Source organism: Oncorhynchus clarkii, chromosome 7, assembly GCF_045791955.1.
Source record: "Oncorhynchus clarkii lewisi isolate Uvic-CL-2024 chromosome 7, UVic_Ocla_1.0, whole genome shotgun sequence".
NCBI lineage: Eukaryota > Metazoa > Chordata > Actinopteri > Salmoniformes > Salmonidae > Oncorhynchus > Oncorhynchus clarkii.
This window is the reverse complement of record NC_092153.1, coordinates 16380824-16408768: the sequence shown is the minus strand read 5'-3', so window position 1 is coordinate 16408768 and position 27945 is coordinate 16380824. Positions and strand designations below refer to the sequence as shown.

The window sequence follows — 27945 nt, the reverse complement described above, 5'->3', positions numbered from 1 at the left end:
TATTGCCCTTGAGTAGAATCTGTCTCCCATCCATGTCTGACTTGTCTGCAGGTTTCACAGGGTTGACTCTGCCTGAGGAGTCGCCGTGTCACCAAAATCAAACACACAGGTATTTGTGGGTCTCCGGGTCCCTTCTTTAGTCGGGAAAGCAGCGTTTGGTTACAACCGTACTTTAATGGTGTTAACTAGATTAATGCATTCATCCTATCGATGTAAGACATTAGTCTGGCGATCACTACTGTATTTAGTCTTCTCGGGCAACAAGTTATGACAGAAGAGACGCTGCATGTATAACTATAGTTGACAAACAAATGGCCACACCAAATGTTGGAAATTATAATATGCCTACCAAATGTCGGAAATTATAATATGCCCTACCAAATGTCGGAAATTATAAACATACATTTGTGTAAATTATGGGTGAAACTAGCCAGTAGGCTTTACAGTTCAGTACAGAGTATCAGCAAAATAAAGTGTTATAGTGGCTCGAACTGCGCAGGTAGCCTAGTTTTTGAAGTGATTTGTTTGACAATCCAACGGAAACATAATCACACAACACCCATGATATGCAAAACAGAGCCCTAGCTGGCCTTTTCACGGGCTAAGATGTTTTACATGCCACAGTACCAGTCTAATTCCGCGTTCAAATACTAGTCGGAACTAGAAAACTCCGAAATGTTCGCTAACTGGTTGTATTTTTACAAGTGCCGATGTCAACCGCTTAGCAAGTCATACATTTCAGAGTTTCCTAGTGGCAACTAGTACGGGAAAGCGGAATAAGATTAGCATATCCAAGTAGACCGTACGAGGAAGTCTGACGTTTTCCCCCTACGGTTTACGGTATTCACGTTTGTGTACATTCACTTCAGTCATTTCAACACGAAGCTAAATGCTAGGCTAACTGTTCTAGATAGAAGGCGAATGGTGGTTTGGCGCAGGTAGAACATTTGTGCCCACTGAGCTTGTATTTTAAACCGCAGATAGTCCTGGCCCGACCGTACGAGGAAGTTTCCATTCTCTCGTATCTGTCTGTGATGTACGGATGGGTAGTTGACGGACTATCGTCGCTCTTCGAGCCTATAACCGGGCAAAAACATTCCGGTTGGCCTGGTTTGAACGTTGGCGGGGAGATAGACTCGCAACGGCTGGATAGCAACGCCAGGCCAACCAAAAGGAACTACCAGAGGTCGGTGACTGGCACATGTACTGTCTTTGGTGCTAGTGTGCTCTGTGTAGCTGTTTATGTAACGCGTTAGTAAGCTGGCTGGCAAACGCTAGCCAGTCAACTAGCTAACAGCTAGTTTAACATTTAAAACCTTGTCACCCAAGCTCGCTAACCTAGCTAGCTAATTATTAGCAACAATTGTCATTCATTCCAGTTGGTGTTAGCTGCTTCAAAAATAAATAAGGCGAGCTAACTCTTTCCTCGCGCCACTTACCAGACATTAGCTAACTATTTCCTAACGTACCAAATAATAAGGTACTGTAGCTAACAAATGTAACTTTACTACCTGGCTAGTTACTTGTTTACATTCTGTTACAGCGTTCATGTTTCAGAAAATGTTAGCCAGAGTGAACCAGTGGCGATCAAGAGACGAAGAAAAGGTATGGTAACCTATTACCAATAACTTTTAGCCATTGTTCTTATAATTAATGTGTGTTGTACTCTCTCATATTGTCATAGACATCGTTAGTTTTGTGAAGAAGACTGTAGCAGGGGTGGCTGGGCTGCTGAGACTGAGGAACCCACTGTCTCCTGCCAGTGAGAGAAACAGAAGGTACACAGCAAGCCAGGTATGAATGTGTACCAGTGGTGCGTTCTAGTACCATACACAACACACCCATAAACCACTGCTCTGACTGAAAGACACATACCAGTACATAAACGTTAAAATGTTTGTGCAATAGCTGCACAATATTCACATCTGACTATGTCCTAAATCACTCCTATTATGTAGGGCCCTGTGGGCCTGATGGGAATAGATGAACTCCACACCTCATGGATGAGCAGCTCTGATTGGAAAATGGGTGAGTAACGAGGGCTCTGATTGTTTGATCGATAAGGAAGGAGGACAGCTGTGTTGTACATTACAACATCATGGTATATAATATGTGTAACAGCAGAGGGGACAGGTCAAGTGGTTGCTTCAACCTGTTTATCCCTCTTTTCTTGTCTCCAGAGAAACCAACGGTAGGAGGACAGAGGGAGAGAGGGGGGCTGGGCCTCCTCCAGGGAGCCTCTCCCCCTCTGAGGAAACACACGTAGGTATCTTCTGTCTACTGCGTACTTTCAGTTCTGGGGTTTTAACATAAAGGTTCTACATGTGTGGGATGTTCCTCCTGTAAGTGTTGTTCTCGGTCTTGTTTTCAGTGGCTTAGTGCTGGGTCCAGGGAACCCAGACAGAGGGAGAGATGCAGACAAGCCCCAGAGATGCTCCCTCCAGCTCCTTCCCAGTCGGCCTACCCAGGGTGTGGGGGTTGGGACAAGACCCCCCAGCTCAGACCTGCCCACCCCTAACCGCTCTCACAGACAGTGCTTGGCAGTGGAGGAGGTGAGTTTGAAATGAAAATCAACCCTGTGATTGATCCTGGTTTTTATTAAATGCCACGCCAGGTATGTCAGTAGTTGTCAGGTTTGTTCTGTTTCCAGGCTCTGAAGGAGAGTGATAAGGAACACTACAGACGGCTACTGGAGATGGTGTCCGATAAATACAGCAAGAGCCAACCGCTGCCCTTCACCCGCACCAAACCCCAGGGGTGAGTGGTGATGGAGAGTGTGAGATTATAGTTTTCATTCGTGGTTCCGTTAGCTAGCTTTTACAAATCTCTGTTTTCTTCGTTTCCTCACAGGGCAACATTTACACAGGATGGACATAGAATGGCCATTTTGGGAAGAACCTATGAGTCTGTGACCCCAAAGACAGGACCCTTCAGAGGTAGACTACTATCACAGCCTCTCTCACCCCTCTTCTCATGTATTGGAAGCTGTTGTCCTAGGCTAATGTTTTCTCCTTCTATCTGCAGCCAACCCCAGTGTGTATATGTGGAGAGATACATCCTCAGCAAAACAAACCAGAGACATGAGAGGAGAGTTGTGTCTCAGTAAGCCTCTCAGCGCAGCTGTGGATACACAACCTGCCAGCAATGCAACGGTAGGACACACACTTATGAACTGTAGTAAGGATGCTAGGAAGAGTCATAAGGCTGCTATGAAGCATCATAAGGTTGTTAAAAAAGTCTCTCTCCCTCCAGCAGAAGCAGCCAGAGCTGGATCTTTCTGCAGAGGTAGCAGCAAGACTCAACCTGGTGGACAGAGAGACGCCAACACACACTGACACACTCAACAGCACTGAGGAGCTCCCCAGGTTCAGCAAGGTGAGTGTTCTTTTTCCCTGTAATGGTATGTCTGTAGTGTGTTGACATATGAGTGTAGGTATTCTATGGGTCTGTTTTCATTCTGTTTATTTCAAACTGTGTGTGTGTGTGTAGGAGATGGCTGTGGAGGTGAGTTGTGCCCTGTCTCAGAGGGATCCTAACCTGGTCCTGAGCTCAGCCTTCAAGCTATGCATCACACAGAGAGACCTGGCTTCCCTACAGGATGGGAGCTGGCTCAATGATGAGGTGTGTATGGTAGTTGGCTGTTAAGTTTGAGGTTGTTGGTGTGTGTGTGTTAGTGAGGGTGTGTGTGCCTGCATGTGAGAGAAAGAGAAGGATAGATGTGTGTCTAACAAAATAACTCTCTGTGTCTCAGGTGATTAACTTCTACCTGTCCCTAGTGATGACTCGTAGCAGTAGTGCAGGGCAAGGGCTGAAGGTCTACTCCTTCAGTACATTCTTCTTCCCCAAACTACATGGAGGGGGGCACGCCGCCGTGAAGCGATGGACCAAAGCTGTGGACCTCTTCCAGTATGACATCATCCTGGTTCCGCTGCACCTGGGAGTCCACTGGTCACTGGCTGTAAATCTCCCCAGATTGACGGGGCTTCATTCACTTTAGAATAGTGGTCACCAACCGGTCGATCACGGCTGACCGGTTGATCACAGCCGTCCGGTCGATCACCAAACATTTCTGCACTTGATTCGGCAGCCCTAGTGCTGAGAAGGCTGTGTTCACATTTTGAACCATTTAATGTGTTTGAAGGTAGATCTCCGCTTACTGGGTAGGCCCATAGAGCAAATCAAGTGCACCCCTATAGGCAATGTTGCCTCTGAGCTGCACGCTGAAATATCAGCCTGCGCAGAGAAGCACGAGATTGAACTTCCCTCAACTTTCTAGAGTTTACACTATCAACATTTCCCTTTACTGTAGGAATTGTGATTGAATCAATGCAATACTAGCCACTTTCAATGCAACATACTGAAATAAAACTACCTATGCAAGTGATTTTGTTGTAGGCAGAACGCGTCGTAGTAGGATTCTATTGCATTGACACGCACGACTCCGCCCATACTCTACAAAGACTGGTGCGGCATAACCAATCAGCAATGCAGCAGGCCTATTTGCAAATAGACCATTGCCATATATGGATCTGTGCCATTCACTTTGAACTGGACTGTGTTTACAGCATGAGAGGTCGTGAGTAGATCCGCTTGTTTTGAAGCAAACGTTTGAAATGTCTGAAAAACATTGGCAGAGCAATTCAAGCATAGCCAATATGCAGTGATGGTGTGTTGGGCCTATAGCCTACTTTAGCACAACCCTCATTGCTACATAATTGTTTTTAGTTGGTTAATGTTGCATAGGCTGTTTTTTTAAGTCATGTTAAAAATAAAACAAATCTGAGCGGTAGATCTTGTCTTGCATTTTGACTCAAAGTGATCGTGATTCAAAAAAGGTTGGTGACCACTGCTTTAGAAAGTCCACTGGTCCTTCTCTGTGGTCATTTGTAGATACCTGTGGACTTTATTTCCCTTTCCCTATCTAGGTGATAAACTTTAACTCCAGGACCGTGAGGTCCTATGACTCTATGGGACAGAGACATGACGACATCTGCAGCCTCTTACTGTGAGTCCTCAGTCCCCTCCCAGTAATCATTTGGTTTGACAAAAGTACCTGTAATCTGATGACCATCTTTTTTGTCATTTCATTCTGTAATCCTGTTACATGTATTTGGTTCGTCCAACCCTGTCCAGGCTGTACCTGAGAGAGGAGCACAAGGCCAGGAAGGACCAAGATCTGGACACGTGCAAGTGGACAGTGGGCAGCTTGAGGGCCAGTGTAAATTACCCAGACAGAAATGCATATCTAATCATCTTTGTTGTTCTTATTTTGTCTTGAATGTATACAGTGTGTCTAGGGCTGTCAGAAATAGCATCCGTTCTCTAGTGATTTGCTTTTCACCAGGATCCCTTGTGTGTGTGTGTGTGTGTGTGTAGGAGATCCCTCAGCAGAAGAATGGCAGTGACTGTGGAGTGTTTGCCTGTAAATATGCTGACTACATCGCCCAGGGGTGGCCTCTCACCTTCCGACAGGTACATAGGCCGTCGTAGGCTATCATACTCACTCGGTGTACACTCGTACAATCTCTTTTTCACTCACACACTGTCTCTCACTCTCCTCAGTGTCACATGCCGCTCTTCAGGAAACTGATGATCTGGGAGATTCTCAACCAGAGGCTTCTGGAGGACTACACAACTACATAAAAATAAATTACAGCTGCAAAACAACCATTACAACAGAAATGATAACAAACAACGACAACAGGCATGACTACTACACAGCCTCAACTACAACAGGAAGGACAACTACAGCGAACAGCTAAGCACAAAAGCAATAAATAAAAATAAAGGACATAAAGGACCAAAGCTATGGACCACAGTATGACCTCTTACCCTCTATCAGTGGGTAGAAGTGCAGTCCTGGTAGTGAAGACAGGGTGGGTGCTCTCCGAAGCATAGAGGTTACAAAGGAATGGTTTGGAATTGATTGTGTGTTCAGATACAGCCTGAAGTGCCTTGGACTCCAGAGAGTGTCTCTGTCATACTTCTAGAAAACACTAAATGGGGAATTAGTTAGACACTTGAAAATCCCTTCTGTCGTTGATGCGAACTTAAATTTAAAACAAGCTTTCTGTGTGAAACCAGAGTGTTTGTTAATGTTGTGTGTGTATATTTATATATAATGTCTATATTAGTTACTTTATTTTTATGACTAGTAGAAAGTGGAGTGACAACTGAGGCATATGTTATGAGTGTTATTGAATGTCTTAATTTATGGTTGAATCATCATTGAAGGCAGACAAGAGTGCTGCATGTGTGTGTACTATATTTATGTAAATAGATATTTTTTTGACTGAAAAGTTTGTGTGCGTAGCTGAGTTTAGCTGCTTTAATTTTGTCTGGACTGGAAGAGAGACCGGTGTGTGAGGTGCGCCATCTCAAGCAGAGCAGGACCCCATCTTAATCCCTCACCACCACTAACAGATATGGACAAATCATTTAAATCCTAAATGTGTAACAATAGTTTATTTATTTGATGCGGAAGGCTTTTCTTTTATGGCATGTATATCATTTAATCCAGCAGTAACAGCATCTGTGTAGACGTTTTTGCCATGAACTTTATAGCAGTTCTATTGGATTGTATGTGTTTTCGTTTAAAGGCATGTAGAGAAGAATTTCTAATGAGTCTGTACTGCTTTAGCTTGGGTCTGCCTCTGAAATTGCTCCCTATGACTCAAAGTGGTGCACTATATAGGGTTCCATTTCCAATAGGCCCTTGGCCATAAAGCTGTATGTGCTTTAGCTTACACTCCTGTAGTGTTCAGTGTGATGGTAACCCTGTAGCTAACATGTATGGGACGGCAAAGGAAGCTGAGTTGGCTAAAGTGCGTACAGATCTGGGACCAGGCTAGTACTGCTTATGCACTGGTCATTACACTGCGTATTACATTGCGCGCATTTCTGCTACAATTATTAATGTGTGTGCATAGAGCCGTGCTGACAACCTCAGTCATATTTTTGTATGTAATAAAGGTCAGAAGGAAAGAAATGGATCAGCTTGTGTTATTGACTAATCACTGTCAAATTTAAATTATGAGTGAATGGCATGTAATGTTTTGGTGTGTGTGTGTGTGTATATATATCCTTTGTTTATGGAGGATGTATACAAGAGCTATGTTTCATTATACTCCAAGCCTAAAGGTGGCAGTATTGTGACTGGGCGTCTAGTCAACCATTTTTTTTTTTGTAGGAAGGAGAAGCCCAGCGCATGCGTGACTGCACAAAAACGGACCATCGAAACACATTGACTTCTACGCTATATTACTTTCAAGAGTTATCCTACCTAAAGTAGTTTGAAATGTAATGTATTTGCCTTAATCTATGTTTTAAATACCTTATAAAAGGCCGTATTTGTGTGATCGCTAGTGCAAATTCGTTGTTCTTCTGTGGTACTGTAGATTGTTGGCAATATTTCGCATGTAGCTGGCGGGAAGTGAAAATGTTATCATATATCTATCTCCCTTTACGATATTTTCATCAATTAGCCACTGGAAGGTGTTTTTTAGCCAGGGCGTTCCGCACTTAATGTTTTTGAAAATCACGGTCGATTAATGTGAGGAAAGTACTTACACCGGGGCTTTTTCTGGATGGTAGCGTCCCACTGGAAGGATCCGCTGTGAGTCTGCTTTGTTTCTCAAACCATACATACATTTTATCTGGTCCCCCACAGGAGAATTGTATGTTTAACAATTGCAATGTGAGTTTTATTAATAGGTTATCAGTCTTCGATTAACAACCATCAGCTCCTTTTTTGACCCCTTTGAAGCGCTCTGACATTTCCACCACAATGTCTCAGTCAGAGACGTGTTGCATTTGTGGGGTGAGGTTTGTGAGGGGGCCCAAGGGTTACAACAGGAGGAAAGTCACCACGCTGACCAGCCCCAAGACCTTCCAGCTAGTCTTTGACATCACTCCTGATGACTCCTCCTTCCTCTGCTGGGTCTGTCTTGGTGTGCTCAGAAGGAAAACCAAGCAGGATGGGAAGCTTTGGACTTGGTCAGATTTGCCAACAAAAGTTGGCAGACCTCGAAAGCCCCGTGCCGAAATACCAAGCTCATCCACAACTTTACCCAATCAAACTCCAATTATAACCAACCCATCCTCTTTATCCATAGAAGAGGAGTGCATTGCTTCTAAAAAAAACAAACGGAGGACAGTTCGTCAGTGGGACGGGGAAAAATGGACCACCTTGACTTCTTGTTCCCCAGAATCCCATTCAACAACCATCAGACGACCTCCAACGCCCATAGCCCCAACCACACACTCTTCAACACCATCAAAACAAGTAAATTCCTCAGCATTATCAAGTCAAACTTCAAATCAGATCAGTTCCCTGTTCTCCTTTGGAGAGCGGACAACAAAAAGACATCCGAAGGCGCCCCAATCTACAACACACTCCACACTCCCGTCTCCGGTCCCCGTTGATGAAGGTATAAGGCCCAAGAAGAAGAAGCTCCCTTTCTCCAAGACTAAGCAGAGCTATGGGTTTGGACCTCATGCCAAGGCCCTGTATTACATGAACAGCCACCAGCACCTGAAGGCCTTCAGGTCCTTGATGAAGACCAAAGCTAGGGAAGCCATGACCCTTTTCCTTGCCGAGGTCATCGCCCAGGAGGTAATTGTTGTTTTAACATAATTCATTTAAAGAATGTATTTGTTTATAGGCTACCTGCAGTTTATGGCTCATCAGGTGTGAGTGTGTCGTTGTTGACGATAGATGTGTTTGGCAAAGAAATGTATGTGTCCATCTGTCTGATTTACCAGAGTAAGGTATTGATGAAGGACCAACGTGGGCCGTTGCATCAGCCGCTGACTGAGGCGAGTGTGAGTGGGTTTTCCTGGGACACGGTTCTAGCGTGGGGGGAAGAAAAGGCCCCTATGACCCTGGCCTGTCTTAGGGCCATGTTCCCCAAACCCAACACCATCAGGACACGGGTTATGATGGGAGCAAGGAAAACGAAACGGTGAGATGATCAAAGTATTTGTATTGTATGGGGGTCACAACAATTAACTGGCTTTTATTCAAATATTTACATTTCAAATTCTGTTTTGTACTTGAACTCAACCCTGGAAAATGCAGGGAAAAACGGGGTTCCACAGGGCTGAATTATGTGACTGCTGTTCATTATTGACTTGCTCTCTGTGTGCATGAAAGGTTATAACATGTTCTCCGTTGATATCTTTTGAAGCCCGAGGACAGAAGAGGAGGCAGGTGATGTCGTCAGCCAGAGGGCGGGGCTTATCTTGGCCATCGTCCTCTACACCTCCATGCAGAAGTGCAACTTCATCCAGGCCTCTCTGGGGGTCGAGTTCTGGAAACAGGGCTGTCCTCTCAGTGTGTTCAAAGCCCTCAGTGCCCTGGGGGTGTGTCCCAGTGCTGCCTCCACCAGGAGACACGCAGAGAGGCTGATAACCGGCTTTGATCCACCTCAGCAGGACCGGACAGAGGGGGTGGAGGAGGAGCCTGGGGTAAGTTTTACTCCCTCAGGAGAAAAAGTGTTCTGTTTGTTTACTTATGTATGTATTAAATGAGCTTTGAAAATCATTTCCCCTTGATTTGTTCTGGTGTGGTTCTAATTAATTTGTGGTCCCTGCAGGACTCCTTTTGTAGATCTGAGGATGAGAGTCGGACTCTGAGTTGTTCTGAAGAGTATCGTAGTTCCTCCCCAACCCACTCTCTGAACTGGTTCTCAGACCAATCCCACTCCAGAGACGGGTAAGAACTATTTCCTGGAGGGAGGGGTTTCTAGTAGTGTAGTTGCTCAAAATTAGCCGTCCATAGCTACACTTTTGGTAACCACAAAGTCTGTCCATAAAACTACCTCGCACAGAAAGATGGGATTAACTGGAGGTAATTTTGTTATTCTCATCAATTTATCTATGTGCGCTCAGGTCCTCGTCCGATCGGAGTTCCAGACCTGACTCCAGATCTCGCTCCAGGTGAGAGTCTGTGTTTTTGATGTGTTTGTGTTTGATGATGATCCCTATCTCCTTGTGCTCCCTGACCTTTGCCCTCTTGTGTTCACTGCAGGAGCGACGACTACCAAGGCCCTACTCAGAGGCCTGACCCCCGGGAGTACCAAAATCTGATCAAAGAACATGGTTACCACAAAGTCCAGAAGTAAGTGATAGAGAAGTGATCCTCTACGGAGCTGTAGCAATCAAACTGAATTTTGGTTGAGGACCTGTGTATATAGGTTCACTTCAACCACTTGCTCTTATCTCAAGGCACAAACCTACTAGTATCTTCCTGTCCCTCTCATGCCTTCACAGACCTACATTGAGTCGATGGACGAAGAACAGTGAGGACAAAAGGGAGGCAAAGGAAAAACCTGTTCAAAATCTCAAGAGAAGGAAGATGACGAAAAAGAAACCTGCTCAATCGCCTCCAGTAGTAAACACAACTGGCGCGCACCGTTCAGACACGGAGACTTCTCAAGTAAGTAAGGTAAACATGGAAGTCGTTGAAACGTCTCAAGTAGACAAAACACACATGGAACCCGTTCAACTCAGCGATACAAACAAGAAACCTGCTCATATAAGTGAGACAAATGTACAACTTGCTCAAATGTCTGAAATGAGCGAGACAAACATGGAACAAATTAAAATGCCCAAAAGAGGCAGGCCAAGGAAGGAACTTGCTCAAATGTCTGTAATGAGCGAGACAGTCATGGAACAAATTAAGATTCCTAAAAGAGGCAGGCCAAGAAAGGAACTTGCTCAAATGTCTGTAATGAGCGAGACAAACATGGAACAAATTATAATGCCCAAAAGAGGCAGGCCAAGGAAGGAACTTGCTCAAATAAGTAAAACAAACATAGAACACACTCAAACTCCACAAATAACCGACACACACTTGGAACCTGTTCACAAGCTCAGAAGTCCAAGGAAGAAACCTGTCCAAACGCCCCAGGTAACTGACACACAACACAAACCCATTCAAGTAACCAATACAGATATTAAACTTGCTGAGACAAACAAAGAATCAGTTGTACAGGCCAAGAATGGGAGGCCAAAGAAGCGATTTGTTCAAATTCCACAATTAACCGACCCTTGCATGGAACCCATTCCGGTAAGCGAGGTAAACGCGGACACCACTTTAATGCCCAGTAGCATGAGATCAAGGAAGAGACCCAGACAAGTTCCCCAAGTATCCGGCACAAACCAGGAATTAACTCAAATGCCCAGAATAACCAAAATGAACAAGGAATCCTCCGAAATGCTTCAGAAAATGGACACACGCATGGCACCTGCTGTAACATCTAAAAGAGGGCGGACAAGGAAGGGACCAATTGAAATGTCCCAAGAAACCGACTTACACACAGAAGCCGGTCTAATGCCTCAAGTTGGTGAAATGAATCAGCAACTTATCGAAGGACTGGAAATAAATAAAGAACCCGCTGAACCCCAAAATCTCACTGGAAAGGCTAAAGTAAATCAGAGAAATAAAGTACCTGCAAAGACACCTGAAGAATTAGATCAAATGGAATTCATTCCAAAGCGCAGAGGCAGGCCAAGGAAAGAACTTGCTCAAGTGATCAACACAAGCAAGGAAACCCCTTCAATGCATAAAATAAGCAAAATAGGCAAAGAACCTGCTCTTACCCGGGAGATAAAAATTATTGTCAATAGGATGGAAAGCTGTAGTGCAGCTGAAATGCCCCAAATACGTGAGATGAACAATGAACCTGTTCAAGTAAGTGCGGAAAACTTTGAACCTGTTCAAAGACTGAGTGGGGGGTCAATGGAGGGACTCGTTCAAATGCCCCAAGGAAGCTGCACGGACATGGAACCTGGTAAGTTAGGCAGGACCATCATAGAAACCACTTCAACTGCAAAAAGGACTGACAAAGAATCCGTTCAAAGGCCTCAAGCAAACGAAACAAAAGCAGAACTTGCTCAAACGTCTCAGATAATGGAAACGATAAAGGAACACATTCAAGTAACCAACACAGACAAGGAAACCGCTTCCGTGCCCAAAAGAAGCTGCACAGACATGGAACTTGCTAAAAGGTACAAAATGAGTGACTTTCAGACCCGGGTAATAAGAATAGTTGACACTAGGATGAGGGCAAACAAAGAATCTGTTTCAATTCCTCAAGTACACGACCCAAACCAGGACCCTGAACCTGCTGCAACACCTGAAATAAGCGACACAAACAACCAATCCACGCGAGTGATCAGAATAGTTGTTAACAGGAGGATACCGGCAGACATATGTAGTCACACCCGGAAAAGCCTGGAGTGTCTGGCTGAGGTAGCAGCCAAATGTGCTCCATTAGATGTTAAATCTGCCGAAGAAGATGGATAGGTAGGTAGACGCATGTTACTTATCATTATAAGAAACTTCACATGACGTCTCAGGAAAGAAAATAGAAATTGTGAAAGGGTATAACCCTAACCTGAGGGGTGGGGAATAGTCTGCCTCGTCTTCTGTATTCGTTTTACTGTAATTGTACATACCAGGCCTTTGTTTTAGCAATTGTCTTCTCCACCTTGTTCATTTAATATGTACATAATCCCAGAAACCTTTGTGTTTTTGTCAGTGTCCACTGTGGATTTAATGTTAATCTTATCCCATTTTGTATTTAGTTGTTCTGATTGTACTTCTGTGGTTGTTGACAATGTAATAAAAATGTATGTTTTGTACAAAGGGAATTACTGCAGTCATAGTATCCATGCTCATTTCAGGGTATTTGTTTTCATTACAAATGTCATTTGACTAAAAGCAGACTGTAAACCAAAACAGATTTGCCCACCAATCTTTAATATGGAAAATAAATTGTTATGAAACAACCACAGCGTTTATCTTGACTCAAGGCTTTTCCTTTCATACAGTTTTTGATGTATACATTCTTGCAATAATATCCTGTGGTAATACTTGTGATAATTTTGTGTATATTACTGTTGTCTCGTGTAAAAATGACGCTCACAGAATAAACAGTACAATTGTATACATGGATACCAATGCTTCATAATAAAACATATTTGAAACTAGAAAAACCACAGTGAGATTCAAGCCTCAGGCATCAACAACATTAGAACCAGTGGCCTGGTCCATATCCCTGGAGCTAGTCCACGGTGCCATCAAGGGTAGGGGCAACCTTGTTTTTTTTCACATATTTAAAGCTGTTCAATCAGTTAGTCATTTCGAATTTTGTTAGGTTAGAAATGTGATAAGTGAAGTGTATATTGGGTAAGGTTAGAAAACAACAGTTGAAATCCAGAAGGTAAATGTTGACCTTTTGGTTGCACACATCCAGATGATGCTGCGTGCCATTTTGGGCAATGACGCTGTAGGTGTGATCTAGGTGTAAAAGCCTTTCCTAATATTTGACTCAGACCCTCGATCACACCTACAGCAGCATCAATCAATCCAATGTATTTATAAAGCCCTTTTTTTTTTACATCGGCCAATGTCACAAAACCCAGCCTAAAACCCCAAACAGCAAGCACCGTGGCTAGCAAAAACTCACTAGAAAGGCAGGAACCTAGGAAGAAACCTAGAGAGGAACCAGGCTCTGAGGGGTGGCCAGTCCTCTTCTGGCTGTGCCGGGTAGAGATTATAACAGTACGTGGCCAAGATGTTCAAACGTTCATATATGACCAGTAGGGTCAAATAATAATAATTGCAGTGGTTGTAAGAGGGTACAACTGGTCAGCACCTCGGGAGTAAATGTCAGTTGGCTTTTCATAGCCGATAATTCAGAGTTTGAGACAGCAGGTGAGGTAGAGAGAGAGAGAGAGTCAAAAACAGCAGGTCCGTAACAAGGTAGCACATCCGGTGAACAGGTCAGGGTTTCATAGCCGCAGGCAGAACAGTTGAAACTGGAGCAGCAGCACGACCAGGTGGACTGGGGACAGCAAGGAGTCATCAGGCCAGGTAGTCCTAGGGCTCAGATCCTCAGAGAGAATTAGAGGGACCATACTTAAATTCACACAGGACACCAGATAAGACAGTAGAAATACTCCAGATATAACAGACTGACCTTAGCCCCCCGACATATAAACTATTGCAGCATAAATACTGGAGGCTGAGACAGGAGGGGTTGGGAGACACTGTGGCCCCGTCCAACGATACCCCCGGGCAGGGCCAACCAGGCAGGATATAACCCCACCCACTTTGCCAAGGCACAGCCCCCACACCACTGAAGGGATATCAACAAACCACCAATTTACTATTCTGAGACAAGGCCGAGTATAGCTCACGAAGATCTCCCCCACAGCACGAACCTGAGGGTGGCGCCAACCCAGACAGGAAGATCACGTCAGATCTCACACCTCATAGGGATGGCATGGAAGAGCACCAGTAAACCAGTGACTCAGCCCCCATAATAGGGTTAGAGGCAGAGAATTCCAGTGGAGAGAGGGGAACCGGCCAGGCAGAGAGACTCACATGGGTAGGCAGACCATTCCATAAAAATGGAGCTCTATAGGAGAAAGCCCTGCCTCCAGCTGTTGGTTTAGACATTCTAGGGACATTAAGGAGGCCTGCGTCTTGTGACCGTAGCGTACGTGTAGGTATGTATGGCAGGACCAAATCGGAAAGATAGGTCAAGGAGCAAGCCCACGTAATGCTTTGTAGGTTAGTAGTAAAACCTTCATCTCTTGTTCAGATATCGGTAAGTAGACTGGAGGTAGAGCATGAAAGGGATAACGAATCCAGTTGTTTGTCATCCGTTTCGGGAAAGTACCTGCGTAATTGCTCACCCAACTCACTCATGTGCTTCACTATATGACATTTGACATTGTCCGTAAGCTTGAGTTCATTTACACACAAAAAAAGTCATACAATGATGGAAAGACCTGTGTGTTGTCCTTGTTAATGCAGACAGAGAAGAGCTCCAACTTCTTAATCAAAGCCTGAATTTTGTCCCGCACATTGAATATAGTTGCGAAAAGTTGCTGTAATTCAGATCATTCAAGGGAGGAAAAACATCACCCAGATAGGAGAGTCGTGTGAGAAACTCGTCATCAAGCGGCCAGACAAGTGAAAACTTTAAACTAGTCTCTCAATTATTATTTTTTTTTTTCAATACTTCTCCCCTTGATAACCAGCGCACTTCTGTAAGATGTAAAAGCGTTACATGGTTGCTGCACATATCATTGCATAGTGCAGAAAATACACAAGAGTTCAGGGGCCTTGCTTTAACAAAGTTAACCATTTACACTAGTGTCCAAAACATCTTTCAAGCTGTCAGGCAGTAAGAGCCTCTCCGTGGATGCTGCAGTGTACCCAAAGTGGCGTCGGGAGCAACTGCTTGCACGTGCGTTACCACTCGACTATGTCTCCCTGTCGTGGCTTTTGCGCCATCAGTACAGATACCAACATGAGCAGCAGCTACGTTTAGCTACATACGGACTGTTAGTGGAATTCCCGTGAGAGTAACGGTTAATGTGATTGGATGTTAATTATTTGACTAGGCTACCTGTATTTGAGTGTTATTTCGCTGAACACTAGATGGTTTAATTTTATTTTTGGCAGTGAAACAAGGCTACTCAGGCGAGAGAAAAAAAACTCACCCAAATGTATAGCCCCGTTGGAAAATATTAAATGGACTGTTTGAAAATGTAAATCACATTTTTATTTGGCGTACCCTCGACAGCATTGGGGGTACGCGTACCCCAGTTGGGAATACCTCATCTAGGTTAAATTGAGTTCCTCAGCTAGGTGGTTAGGTGGAGGGAGTCTGGAAGGGCATCTAGGAATCTTTGGGTTGTCCGAGAATTTCTAGCACGGCTTTTGATGATCCTTGGTTGGAGTCTGAGCAGATTATTTGTTGCGATTGCAAACGTAATAAAATGGTGGTCCGATAGTCCAGGATTATGAGGAAAAACATTAAGATCCACAATATTTATTCCACGGGACAAAACTATGTCCAGAGTATGACTGTGGCAGTGAGTAGGTCCGGAGACATGTTGGACAAAACCCACTGAGTTGATGATGGCTCTGAAACCATGTGGCAGACTCCACTAAGCTGGCAGGCTGGCTAACAGCCTGCTGCCTGGCCTGCACTCTCTCATTGTGGAGCAAGAGAAGTTAGAACCCTGTCTATCTTCATAGATAAGATGAGAGCACCCCTCCAGCTAGGATGGAGTTTGTCACTCCTCAACAGGCCAGGCTTGATCCTGGCTTGGGCCAATTATCTACAAATTATATATTTATTTTGGGAGGGGCAGAAAACAGTTTTCAACCAGCGATTGAGTGTGTGATCTGTCGGTATGATCGAGGCATAAGCTCCACCCCACTGATAATTGTGCTAGAAAACAGATAGGCCGGTATTCAAGGCGTTACACAAAAAAGCAGTAAGGTTTACCAATTCATATAGCCTTACACATTCCTCACAGAATGTTCACCAGTTTGCAACACACTAAGTACAGGAGACATGAAGAAAGTATTGACGGACAAAAAAATTGAAAAGATGCAGTTTTATTGCTTGGAATACTGCAGACTTAAAATCATGGTACACCCATACACACAGCACTGAACTAGGGTAGAGCTTCTAGCTCTTGGCCCTTCTCCCAAACATACAGCAGGAAGAAGTTACCCCCTAACCACTGATAAAGGGTGAGATATTTTTTAATCAACCTAAAGGTTAAGGTTAGAATTGGGGGTAAGGTAATCAGATCCTAGAGCTGCATTTACCTTGGGCCCTCTCCCCTAGAGCCTATCGTGCACTAAATATCACTGTACTTCAACACATCTACCCATTAAAAAGGAGCCTGGTGATACAAAATACAGATCAGATGGATTAAACAGGGTTCTCCCCAAAGAATGTAAGAGGGGGCGCTGCGCCACCTTGTGGTCTGGCAGCGCCACTATATAAAAAAAACAACCCCACCAAAATTTGCTAAAGATGGCAGGAAATGGGAATTACAGGTGTTCGCTGTACTCAGCAGCACCACCGTCTTTAAAAATCCTGGGGAGAACCCTGGATTAACGAATCGACAGCTTCTCTCAACACAACTGCAAGATTGACAGAAAGAACAGAAATCCACCAACTGAACATATTTAACTAAAATAAACAAAAAAAAAGACTGTTTATCAAGTTCACAATTACATCCTTTACCATTTCCCTAACTTCCCCAAATATGCACCCCACATCCATCCCCCCTGGCCCTAAACCCCACATCCAGCCCCCCGGCCCTAAACCCACATCCACCCCCCCCGGCCCTAAACCCCACATCCACCCCACCCGGCCCTAAACCCCACATCCACCCCCACTGGCCCTAAACCCCACATCCACCCCCCCTGGCCCTAAACCCCACATCCACCCCCCCCTGGCCCTAAACCCCACATCCACCCCCCCTGGCCCTAAACCCCACATCCACCCCCCCTGGCCCTAAACCCCACATCCACATCCACCCCCCCCGGCCCTAAACCCCACATCCACCCCCCCCTGGCCCTAAACCCCACATCCACATCCACCCCCCCTGGCCCTAAACCCCACATCCACCTGGCCCTAAACCCCACATCCACACCCCCCTGGCCCTAAACCCCACATCCACATCCCCCTGGCCCTAAACCGCACATCCACCCCCCCTGGCCCTAAACCCCACAACCACATTCACCCCCCCCCCTGGCCCTAAACCCCACATCCACCCCCCCTGGCCCTAAACCCCACATCCACATCAACCCCCCCCTGGCCCTAAACCCCACATCCACATCAACCCCCCCCCCCGGCCCTAAACCCCACATCCACATCAACCCCCCCCCCCCCCCCCCCCTGGCCCTCAACCCCACATCCACATCCACCCCCCCCCTGGCCCTAAACCCCACATCCACATCCACCCCCCCCCTGGCCCTAAACCCCACATCCACATCCACCCCCCTGGCCCTAAACCCCACATCCACCCCCCCCCCCTGGCCCTAAACCCACATCCACCCCCCTGGCCCTAAACCCACATCCACCCCCCCTGGCCCTAACAAAAAGTATAATCTTGCTCCTCTTCTCCCTCTGCTCAGTAGTGGCCTGTGGAGACAGGAGGGAGACATTTAGACATTGAGGCCCAACCACTGAGTCACTAGAATATTAGCCATCAAGTTAACCATGTTAAGCGGTGCTAAGTCTGGTTGACTTACGTGGGGAGTAAGACCGCGAGCGGGAGCGAGACCGGTAGGCCCCTCGGCTGTAGTACGGGGACGGAGACCTGCGTCTGGAGAGACAACACACAATAAGCATCCACCAACCAACTGCCACAGACCTGCTTAGCAACCACTAACTATAAGATCCAGGCCAGGTGTCTCACCTGTAGGACCTGTAGCACTCTCGGTCGTCATAGCGATCGTAGCCACGGTCGTAGCCTCTATCGTAACCACGGTCACCGCCGCGGTCGTAATCCTTCGAGCTACGGCGAGATGAGCTTGAGCTGGGGCCGCCACTTCCTCCTCCTCCTCCTCCTCCTCCACCACCGCCTCCGCTGCTGCTGCTGCCGCCGCCGCCACCACTGGAAAACACACACGGTTAGAGGATTCACTGAATGTAGAACGTGTGTGTGCATCACGTGGGCCATCCCAGATGCGTGAGTCTAAGAGAGACGGTCACTCACTATGTGGGCCGTCCCATATATATCCCAGGGGTAGGAGTGTGTGGTCGTTTAGTGATGGAGAAATCGACCCTGATCCTCCGTCCATCCAACTCCATTCCATTAGCCCTCTCCTTAGCCTGAAACAGAGAGGGAGGGTGGAGGAGTGGGACAAAGACGTTTATGCTCACTCCATGCTCACTCAAAAGTTCTGATTCTTCTCTGTTCTTCCCCTGCCTTCCAACCTCATTGGCGTCCTCTCGGACTTCGAAGTAGACGAAGGCGAAGCCGCGGGAGCGTCGTGACTGCTGGTCGTAGACGATGCTGACGTCAGCCAGGGGGCCGTACTTGGAGAACACGTCTCTCAGGTCTCTCTCTGTGGTGTACAGGCTCAGACCAAACACACCCAGGCAGCAGTTCGGGTCCGGGTTGGCCTATAGAGGAGGATTGTGAGAAGGATAGAGGTTGTGTGTGGGGTTTGCCTAAGAGAGTCTCGTCTCCAGAGGTGTGTGTGTGTATGTACCCGGTTGCCAATGTGCCTGCGGCGGTTGGACATGGGGGAGTGGCTGTGGCTCCGACGGCGGCGGTATTCCCCGCTTCGGGAACGGCTACGGGAACGGCGGCGGTGGGAACGGGAGCGAGAGCGGGAATAATGCCTGCGGGAGCTTCTGTGGGAACGAGACCTGAGGAAAATAAAATAAAGGACACGTTAAGAACCTTTAAAGCAGGGTTTCCAACTGGTGGCTGATTTTTTATTTTTTTCCCATGAAATACATCCACAGTTACACCTCCAGTTGACTCAAATGATGCCAATTAGCCTATCAGAAGCTTCTGAAGCCATGCCATCATTTTCTGGAATTTTCCAAGCTGTTTAAAGGCACAGTCAACTTAGTGGGTGTGAACTTCTGACCCACTGGAATTGTGATACAGTGAATTATAAATTAAATAATCTGTCTAAACAATTGTTGGAAAAATTACTTGTGTCGTACACAAAGTAGATGTCCTAACCGACTTGCCAAAACTATAGTTTGTTAACATGAAATTTGTGAAGTGGTTGAAAAATGAGTTTTAATGACTCAAACCTAAGTGTATGTAAACTTCTGACTTCAACTGTATACGTGATCTTATAGAAATGTATCATCTGTTTGGACTGCTTGCGGTCAATTTGCAGTCTACAAATGATTTGTAATTATGTTCCGGCCCCCTGACCATCCGCTAAAGAAAGAAATCAGCCCACAGCAGAATCTAATTGATGGTCCCTGATTTAAAGAGTTTAGATACAAAAACAACATGAATGAAGCCATAACACAAAACAACCTCTTTATGTGGACCTGAACAAAAATACACGCTACGCTACCCAGCAGCCCCTAAAAGAGTCACCACAAAACCTCCTTGGAGCTGGGGTTCTTACCTGGACTTGGAGCGGGATCGGGAGTGGGACTTAGACCTGGAGTGTCTGGAGCCATCTTTGGAGCGGGCTGGGGAATGGGCCGGGGAACGGCTGGCAGACTTCCCAGAACCCCTTGGGCTCACACTCCTGGAAGCGGACCGCGAGTCCTGATCGGGCCAGATACACATAAATACAGGTCAGAATCAAAAACAGAAACAGTCAGGATAGAGAGAGAGGAGGTACAGAAGGAACCTCGCTCAAACCTGCTACAGGCCCCTCTTATATTTCAGCTCCAGTAGTTTGAGAAAAAAAAAATCATAACATTTCATTAACAACAGGTATTTGTTGTAACTAGATCTGCCTGTTACAGGCGACCAAAGGAAATCATATAGGCTTAAAGTAGGTGTTAATCTAGTTAATCTTAACACAGTTCTATGATGAGCGGATTGTTTTCTTACACTCTAGGCAGCGTAGCAGAGTTTAACCTTGCGTGTTGAGGACTAGGTAATGTGTCTGAGATGGAGGAACAGTTGGCATGCATGCTTAAGAAGTGTTTCTCACGCCATCCCTCAGGGGGACCCCACTGTTGCACATTTCCGTTTTAGTACACCTGATTCAATTTGAGAAAGAGCTTGAGATTTAGTTGAATCAGGTATACCAATGGTGGAATAGAACAAACAGGTGTAATGACTGGGGGTCCTTGAGGGATGGCTTGGGAAACACTGCTTTAGAAAACAGAAGGAGAGGGAGAGAGAAATAGGATTGTAGTAATAACATAGCAGGCTATAGGGAATTAACCATACCCCCGAACACTTCTCATAACTTCATCACTTCTTTAACTTCATAACTTCAAAACAACCATCTCTTTTCTTCTTTCTTCCGTTTCACACCATTTCTGACTTCATTTTTCTCTCCTCTTCCCCCACTTCCTTCCTCCCATTTGATTTCTGCCATTACATCACTCTACCAGTGGACAGCGTGGCCGCTCGCTTCTGCCAGCTTCATTTTACATTAGCATGCATCAACACCATCAGCTTCATCAAATATGCCCTTTAACAACTTCAAACTTCATATCTGAAACTTCTTCCGCCATTTTGCTTCTTCCCAACTCAACCTTAACGAAAAACAGACAAGGATGATAAAAAGGGTTGATTTTTTTATAAGAGCTACAGAGGTCAAAATGTGCAAAAACCAGGCTCTTTACACTCAAATCAGACTAAATAAGTTGGCTCACCTGAAAAGCATTAAATCAAAGCAATGTTAAGGAAATATGTATATTGATTTCTCTGAAATGCACAACATCAGAATATGATGAATGAAGACTAGAAATGTTATAAAATCACGGTGTTCTTTAATCCTAGTCCGAGGGTCACACAAGGTGTGCAGGCTTTTGTTCCAGCCCAGTACTAGCACATCTGGTTCGTCAAGCCCTTGGACCAAGATTGAAGAACTGCTATGGTACATCTGAGCAAGGGTTTAAAGTAAATTAGCTACTCCTTTCAATTCCCCACTCAGTATAACGTTTGTTAATGTGTGACTAAAGAAAAATGGCTTTTGCAGAAGGACCATTACAGTGCAACTAAATATAGGACTAACAACTTTAGAAAAGAGACAGTACTCTCACATGGGTGGTGCCATGTTGAAGAGCTTGATACATTATAACTGGCTAATGAATGGCTACAGAGTTTACGCCGGATAATGTGATATAACCAAAGATTGTTGGTGTCCATTACTGGCCCTATTGAAGAGGCCCTATACAAACCGCCGCCATAGATTTTTCAACTAACCTGTTCTCTGTGATACTTTTCCCCTGAATCGAGAACAAAGAAGTATCTTTAGAAAGCCTGTTTTGAATTGCCGGCAGCTCTACAAAAACCAGCAAAAACTCAAAAGATAATAAATCCATATTCTATACCGTGCAAGATGGTTCCTCGCCAGCTTAGCTGGCGCACATCTAGGATTTCCCAGCATCTTAGCAGAAACTAGTAGTTTCTATGCAACACGGCCATGTGTAGAAGTAGATGACAGCGCATTATATAGTGCGACCAAAACAAAGAACTACACACATGCTAAAAGCATATCTCACTCCATACAAAACATGGATTTATAATTTTTCTGAATGTGTGTTGTATAACCACCTGCAACTGACATTTCTAAAATACTTTCTTCGTTCTCGATTCGGTGGAAAAAGTTTTGCCTTAAACAGGTCAGTTGAAAAATCTACGGTGGCGGTTTGTATGCACAGGGGTGGCAGGTAGCCTAGTGGTTAAAGCATTGGACTTGTAACCCGAAAGGTTGCAAGATCGAATCCCCGAGCTGACAAGGTAAAAATCTGTCTTTCTGCCCCTGAACAAGGCAGTTAACCCACTGTTCCGTCATTGAAAATAAGAATTTGTTCTTAACTGACTTGCCCAGTTAAATAAAGGTCAAAATAAATAAATCACGCTCCAATAGGGCAGAAGTCCGTGTGTTGTTGAGATTCTGGATGGCAATTGGTCAGATTGCTAGCAACAATAAAAAGATGCTGCCATGTGGGGAATTGTAGGTTGTTATTGCTACCATGTCTTGTTTTGACTCATGTCACATCTATGCTAATATGGCTAAAATTCCCTAGCTAACCAACAACTGTAACGATGCATGAGAGACAAGTAAGTGCTCATTGTGCAAATATATTTATGTTTTCAAAAAACAGTGGAGATGAAATATAGTTTAGATGTTGTCAACAATCTATAGGCTGGTTTATACTCTGTCAACAATCTATAGGCTGGTTTATACTTTGTCTGTCAACAATCTATAGGCTGGTTTATACTCTGTCAACAATCTATAGGCTGGTTTATACTCTGTCAACAATCTATAGGCTGGTTTATACTCTGTCAACAATCTATAGGCTGGTTTATACTTTGTCTATCAACATGTCTTTAGACAATTTGAATGCGACAAGTGTCGCTAGTCAAAACACTTAATTTATACTCCGTGGGCATAGCAGCGGGAAATATATATATATATACAGTGCCTTGCGAAAGTATTCGGCCCCCTTGAACTTTGCAACCTTTTGCCACATTTCAGGCTTCAAACATAAAGATATAAAACTGTATTTTTTTGTGAAGAATCAACAACAAGTGGGACACAATCATGAAGTGGAACGACATTTATTGGATATTTCAAACTTTTTTAACAAATCAAAAACTGAAAAATTGGGCGTGCACAATTATTCAGCCCCCTTAAGTTAATACTTTGTAGCGCCACCTTTTGCTGCGATTACAGCTGTAAGTCGCTTGGGGTATGTCTCTATCAGTTTTGCACATCGAGAGACTGACATTTTTTCCCATTCCTCCTTGCAAAACAGCTCGAGCTCAGTGAGGTTGGATGGAGAGCATTTATGAACAGCAGTTTTCAGTTCTTTCCACAGATTCTCAATTGGATTCAGGTCTGGACTTTGACTTGGCCATTCTAACACCTGGATATGTTTATTTTTGAACCATTCCATTGTAGATTTTGCTTTATGTTTTGGATCATTGTCTTGTTGGAAGACAAATCTCCGTCCCAGTCTCAGGTCTTTTGCAGACTCCATCAGGTTTTCTTCCAGAATGGTCCTGTATTTGGCTCCATCCATCTTCCCATCAATTTTAACCATCTTCCCTGTCCCTGCTGAAGAAAAGCACGCCCAAACCATGATGCTGCCACCACCATGTTTGACAGTGGGGATGGTGTGTTCAGCTGTGTTGCTTTTACACCAAACATAACGTTTTGCATTGTTGCCAAAAAGTTCAATTTTAGTTTCATCTGACCAGAGCACCTTCTTCCACATGTTTGGTATGTCTCCCAGGTGGCTTGTGGCAAACTTTAAACGACACTTTTTGTGGATATCTTTAAGAAATGGCTTTCTTCTTGCCACTCTTCCATAAAGGCCAGATTTGTGCAATATACGACTGATTGTTGTCCTATGGACAGAGTCTCCCACCTCAGCTGTAGATCTCTGCAGTTCATCCAGAGTGATCATGGGCCTCTTGGCTGCATCTTTGATCAGTATTTTCCTTGTATGAGCTGAAAGTTTAGAGGGACGGCCAGGTCTTGGTAAATTTGCAGTGGTCTGATACTCCTTCCATTTCAATATTATCGCTTGCACAGTGCTCCTTGGGATGTTTAAAGCTTGGGAAATCTTTTTGTATCCAAATCCGGCTTTAAACTTCTTCACAACAGTATCTCGGACCTGCCTGGTGTGTTCCTTGTTCTTCATGATGCTCTCTGCGCTTTTAACAGACCTCTGAGACTATCACAGTGCAGGTGCATTTATACGGAGACTTGATTACACACAGGTGGATTGTATTTATCATCATTAGTCATTTAGGTCAACATTGGATCATTCAGAGATCCTCACTGAACTTCTGGAGAGAGTTTGCTGCACTGAAAGTAAAGGGGCTGAATAATTTTGCACGCCCAATTTTTCAGTTTTTGATTTGTTAAAAAAGTTTGAAATATCCAATAAATGTCGTTCCACTTCATGATTGTGTCCCACTTGTTGTTGATTCTTCACAAAAAAATACAGTTTTATATCTTTATGTTTGAAGCCTGAAATGTGGCAAAAGGTCGCAAAGTTCAAGGGGGCCGAATACTTTCGCAAGGCACTGTATATATATATATTTTTAAATATATACAATTTGCCCTCGCTACAGCGGTCCGCTAATACAGTACTAGTAAAGGCCAGTGTACTACTTTTGTGGAAAAAAAATCTATATATATAAAAAGACTAAATGTTTCCATGGTGATTTAATGGGAAATACTTAGAAATAACTATGAAAACTGCCACAGATTGTCTCCGGGAAGGTAGATATTCAAATTAAGTCTTAGCTTTGTAAATGAATAAATATATAGACCCAATTTAGTTTTGTATTCCGCAGATTTCCTTTCAGAAAACCCCATGTTATCACACAGGAACCTGCAGCGACTAGCTAGCTTGTCCGTTGACATTTGAAGGCAGCGCAGTGACAGAGTTCTATTGAGCAGTGACCACTTTTTGACCATGGCCATAACATTCTAACTTGTGAATGATATGGTAGAAACAGAGTTTGGACTATTATGAACATTTGAACACCTTGGCCATGTTCTTTTATCATCTCCACCCGGCACAGCCAGAAGAGGACTGGCCACCCACATAGCCTGGTTCCTCTCTAGGTTTCTTCCTAGGTTTTGGCCTTTCTAGGGAGTTTTTCCGAGCCACCGTGCTTCTACACCTGCATTGCTTGCTGTTTGGGGTTTTAGGCTGGGTTTCTGTACAGCACTTTGAGATATCAGCTGATGTACGAAGGGCTATATAAATACATTTGATTTGTCTAATAGTGTTAAAATACGGCAGTTATGCTATTTTGGACCACCAGGCAGCTATTGTCTTGCAGGGTAGCCTAGTGGTTAGAGCGTTGGACTAGTAACCGAAAGGTTCCAAGTTCATATCCCCGAGCTGACAAGGTACAAATCTGTCGTTCTGCCCCTGAACAGGCAGTTAACCCACTGTTCCTAGGCCGTCATTGAAAATAAGAATTTGTTCTTAACTGACTTGCCTAGTTAAACAAAGGTCAAAAAAAAAATGTGATTGCTGTCATGCAGCCTGTTATTTTGCATTTATACTTTTTCATAATGACAAGTTTGATGTCAGACAACAATCGGATGTTAATGATGTCACTGCAACAACTGTCTCCATACATGTCGATAGACATTGGTTGTTTTTGCGACAAAAATGACGCGTGCGCAGCTATGTCGATAGACCAACTGTAAACCAGCCTTCAAATTAAGCCAACCCCTTCTATTTCGCTCCATAGCTGCGCACGCGTCAGTTTTGTCGCAAAAACAACCACTCCGTCTATTGGTGTCTATGGGAAACACCCAGTTAAATCGACCGGCACTGACTTTTTCCCCCACTTATGGTAAACGGCCTGGGTGAACCATCTTCATTTATCCACCATTTTTTGTTATGTCACATTATCTGGCGTACAATCTGTAATTAGCTAAGTGACTGCAGCAGTAAGTGAGGACGAAGTTAAACATTCTAGCCGTAAACCACTTCGCTAGTTAGCTACTAATCTATAGTTAGTTATATTCCATTCACCTGCAATGATGAGTAAATGTACATTGGTAACTGTTTCTCGACAGCAGTCTCAGTAGACTCGTTAATTCAAAATATAACGTTACTTGATGTGAATTAGCTAACGTTACAACAGCTGCAAACCACTTGGCCTGATTGGGCTAACATATGCTAGCTTTAAATTACAAAATACACTGAAAATACATTAAATGTTAACATAAATGAGTAACTGGACATTAAATTAGAAAATATAAACGGTACAAAATCCATACAGTCGATGCAAATCAATGCTATTAACTACATCATGGTTGTGCTAACTAACGTTAGCCGCCTAGCTAGGCAAAATGGCGTCGTTGAGTCTGCTCATTTTAGGGCAAGAATAGATCTTCGGTAGTTCGTGGTTGATAATACGCACCCGCTCGCCAAAATCCTTTTCGTTGTCGCTCATTTCTCGTCGATAGAAACTTAAATGATAGATAATTAACTGGTTTATTTAGTTAGCTAATAATGTTATCAAGTGAAGCGAAACACTGCTACTCGCCTCCGTTTCGTTAGAACCGTATTCACTGAGTCAAAAGCGGATGTGACGCTTGTACAACCACAATGAGTAGACGGGGAAGAGTGGCCCAATTTGGCGGAAAAACGGTCTCCCTCCAACAGGTGGAGTTTTTTTCCTTGTTTCGCCCACCAAACAAGGAGTTTTTGTATGGAGGGCAATGAATGGCTCATTTAAGTTGCTACGAGTGTACGGGTATAAGCAGGCCACGTGACAGCCCAGCAACTTTGAGAAAAAACACTTTATATCGGATATGGCTATGCATATTCATGTTATAAGGCTAGTAGCATAGAGTGTCCCGACATTGAATACCGAGATTGACATCAACAACCCTCATCAAATACTCAAAAACGGATTACAATAATGAGATGTCTCCTCTCCACCAATCCAAAGAAAGGCGGGAGCTAGAACAGCCCACCGTGCCGCTTTGTGGACAACGACATTGTTAGGGTAGAGAGACGTATATCAGTATAGTCATAATCTTTGGTAGGGACGTCCCAAGGATCCCGGATAGCACTAAATGTGTTGATCCAGAGCTAAACTACACAAAAAAATATGTACAATGTTTTTATACAAAATGTTAGTTTTTCCAGCTGGATTAACATTATTGACCCTTCATTAAACGACAAGTGCAATGTTCAGGATGTAATAATGTAAAGTGAACTGATAATCACGTTCTTCGGGTTTTCTGAATGTTCAGCTAGTGCAGGCACTTTGAACAGTCCCAAGTCGTTGCATTTACCAGGGAGTCAAACTAAGAAAATACGTTTGAATACATTTAAAACTGATACCAAGGTACCACAACTGACCATGGCCTTAACCAGTAGAGAACAACATCTGCTTGAGAGACTTTTTAAATAGAAATCAAATGTAGACCTACAGTATCTATGTACAACTCTTGGTTCTGAAATCTAGCATTGTTTTATGAAATATTATTTACCAACATAATTTTACAAAAGAAACACAACAAATAAAGAGAAACCATTTCTTCAGCAAAACGTCTGGTAAAAAAATATTGAAACAGGAGTCTTTGTGTACTGTGCACTGGTGTGTGTGTGTAAGTATCCATAGGATGTCCGAATCTGGTAGGTCAGAATGTCCGCTGAGTCCCATGTTTCAGTAGCCTCCATGTCCACTTCCCTTATTGGGGGCATTTGAGAGACTTCTTTGTTTGTGTATGGGGTTTGAGGAAAATCTTTGTTTGTGGCTGCTATTTGAGCAAATTCTTTGTTTGTGTCTGTATTTTGGCAGCTTTGTTTATCCTCCTCTTCTTGGGCTTGCAACTACAGTGTGATTTCTTTGCCTGTTGTGTTTTGTGCTTCTGAGATGGTTCATTGTTTGTTATTTTTTGGGATATTTGAGCAAGTTTCTTTATTGTCTTTCCTTTTGGAGGCTTTG

The 27945-nt window shown here is 44.2% G+C and overlaps 3 protein-coding genes across 7 annotated transcripts; 2 read left to right on the top strand and 1 right to left on the bottom strand.

The window, feature by feature from the left end:
- The first annotated feature begins 10 nt into the window (after positions 1-10).
- LOC139412965 (sentrin-specific protease 2-like) lies at positions 11-6992 on the top strand. Of its 3 annotated transcripts, XM_071159885.1 has the most exons (17): positions 11-109; positions 981-1186; positions 1544-1605; positions 1685-1794; positions 1959-2028; positions 2181-2262; positions 2372-2552; positions 2651-2757; positions 2851-2936; positions 3025-3152; positions 3253-3375; positions 3490-3621; positions 3752-3958; positions 4926-5005; positions 5134-5218; positions 5377-5472; positions 5563-6992. In XM_071159885.1, exons 2-17 carry the CDS (start codon positions 1035-1037, stop codon positions 5641-5643), a joined length of 1782 nt encoding a protein of 593 aa, XP_071015986.1. In that variant the 5' UTR covers positions 11-109; positions 981-1034; the 3' UTR covers positions 5644-6992. The 3 variants fall into 3 exon arrangements, with proteins under 3 accessions (XP_071015986.1, XP_071015987.1, XP_071015985.1); XM_071159886.1 differs by lacking the exon at positions 11-109 and having other exon boundaries at positions 621-1186; positions 3256-3375; XM_071159884.1 differs by lacking the exon at positions 11-109 and having other exon boundaries at positions 833-1186.
- A 219-nt stretch (positions 6993-7211) lies between these two features.
- On the top strand, positions 7212-12953 carry LOC139412964 (uncharacterized). Its single transcript, XM_071159883.1, has 7 exons — positions 7212-8614; positions 8764-8963; positions 9189-9468; positions 9597-9715; positions 9892-9939; positions 10031-10120; positions 10273-12953. The coding sequence occupies exons 1-7, from the start codon at positions 7787-7789 to the stop codon at positions 12308-12310; spliced, it is 3603 nt and encodes a 1200-aa protein (XP_071015984.1). The 5' UTR covers positions 7212-7786; the 3' UTR covers positions 12311-12953.
- Positions 12954-17888: 4935 nt separating this feature from the next.
- Positions 17889-26560, bottom strand: LOC139412963 (transformer-2 protein homolog alpha-like). 3 transcript variants are annotated; one of them, XM_071159881.1, is made up of 8 exons: positions 26407-26560; positions 19937-21029; positions 19049-19208; positions 18771-18959; positions 18550-18665; positions 18250-18447; positions 18083-18156; positions 17889-17972 (listed from the first exon to the last, which is right to left on the bottom strand). In XM_071159881.1, exons 2-8 carry the CDS (start codon positions 20101-20103, stop codon positions 17962-17964), a joined length of 915 nt encoding a protein of 304 aa, XP_071015982.1. In that variant the 5' UTR covers positions 20104-21029; positions 26407-26560; the 3' UTR covers positions 17889-17961. The 3 variants fall into 3 exon arrangements, with proteins under 3 accessions (XP_071015982.1, XP_071015983.1, XP_071015981.1); XM_071159882.1 differs by having other exon boundaries at positions 26016-26552; XM_071159880.1 differs by having other exon boundaries at positions 19937-20082; positions 26407-26552.
- Positions 26561-27945: the final 1385 nt, after the last annotated feature.

Bases quoted from the DNA above. Each gene is read 5' to 3' on its own strand.
- LOC139412965 (XM_071159885.1), top strand. From the start codon at position 1,035: ATGTACGGATGGGTAGTTGACGGACTATCGTCGCTCTTCGAGCCTATA. The intron at 1,795-1,958 runs GTATGAATGTGT...CCTATTATGTAG, and splicing joins GAAGGTACACAGCAAGCCAG to GGCCCTGTGGGCCTGATGGG. The intron at 3,622-3,751 runs GTGTGTATGGTA...TCTGTGTCTCAG, and splicing joins GGAGCTGGCTCAATGATGAG to GTGATTAACTTCTACCTGTC.
- LOC139412964 (XM_071159883.1), top strand. From the start codon at position 7,787: ATGTCTCAGTCAGAGACGTGTTGCATTTGTGGGGTGAGGTTTGTGAGG. The intron at 8,615-8,763 runs GTAATTGTTGTT...CTGATTTACCAG, and splicing joins CCGAGGTCATCGCCCAGGAG to AGTAAGGTATTGATGAAGGA. The intron at 9,469-9,596 runs GTAAGTTTTACT...TGGTCCCTGCAG, and splicing joins GGGTGGAGGAGGAGCCTGGG to GACTCCTTTTGTAGATCTGA.
- LOC139412963 (XM_071159880.1), bottom strand. From the start codon at position 26,439: ATGAGCGACAACGAAAAGGATTTTGGCGAGCGG. The intron at 19,209-19,936 runs GTAAGAACCCCA...TATTTTCCTCAG, and splicing joins CGATCCCGCTCCAAGTCCAG to GTCTCGTTCCCACAGAAGCT. The intron at 18,448-18,549 runs GTGAGTGACCGT...TGTGTTTTCCAG, and splicing joins TATATGGGACGGCCCACATA to TGGTGGCGGCGGCGGCAGCA.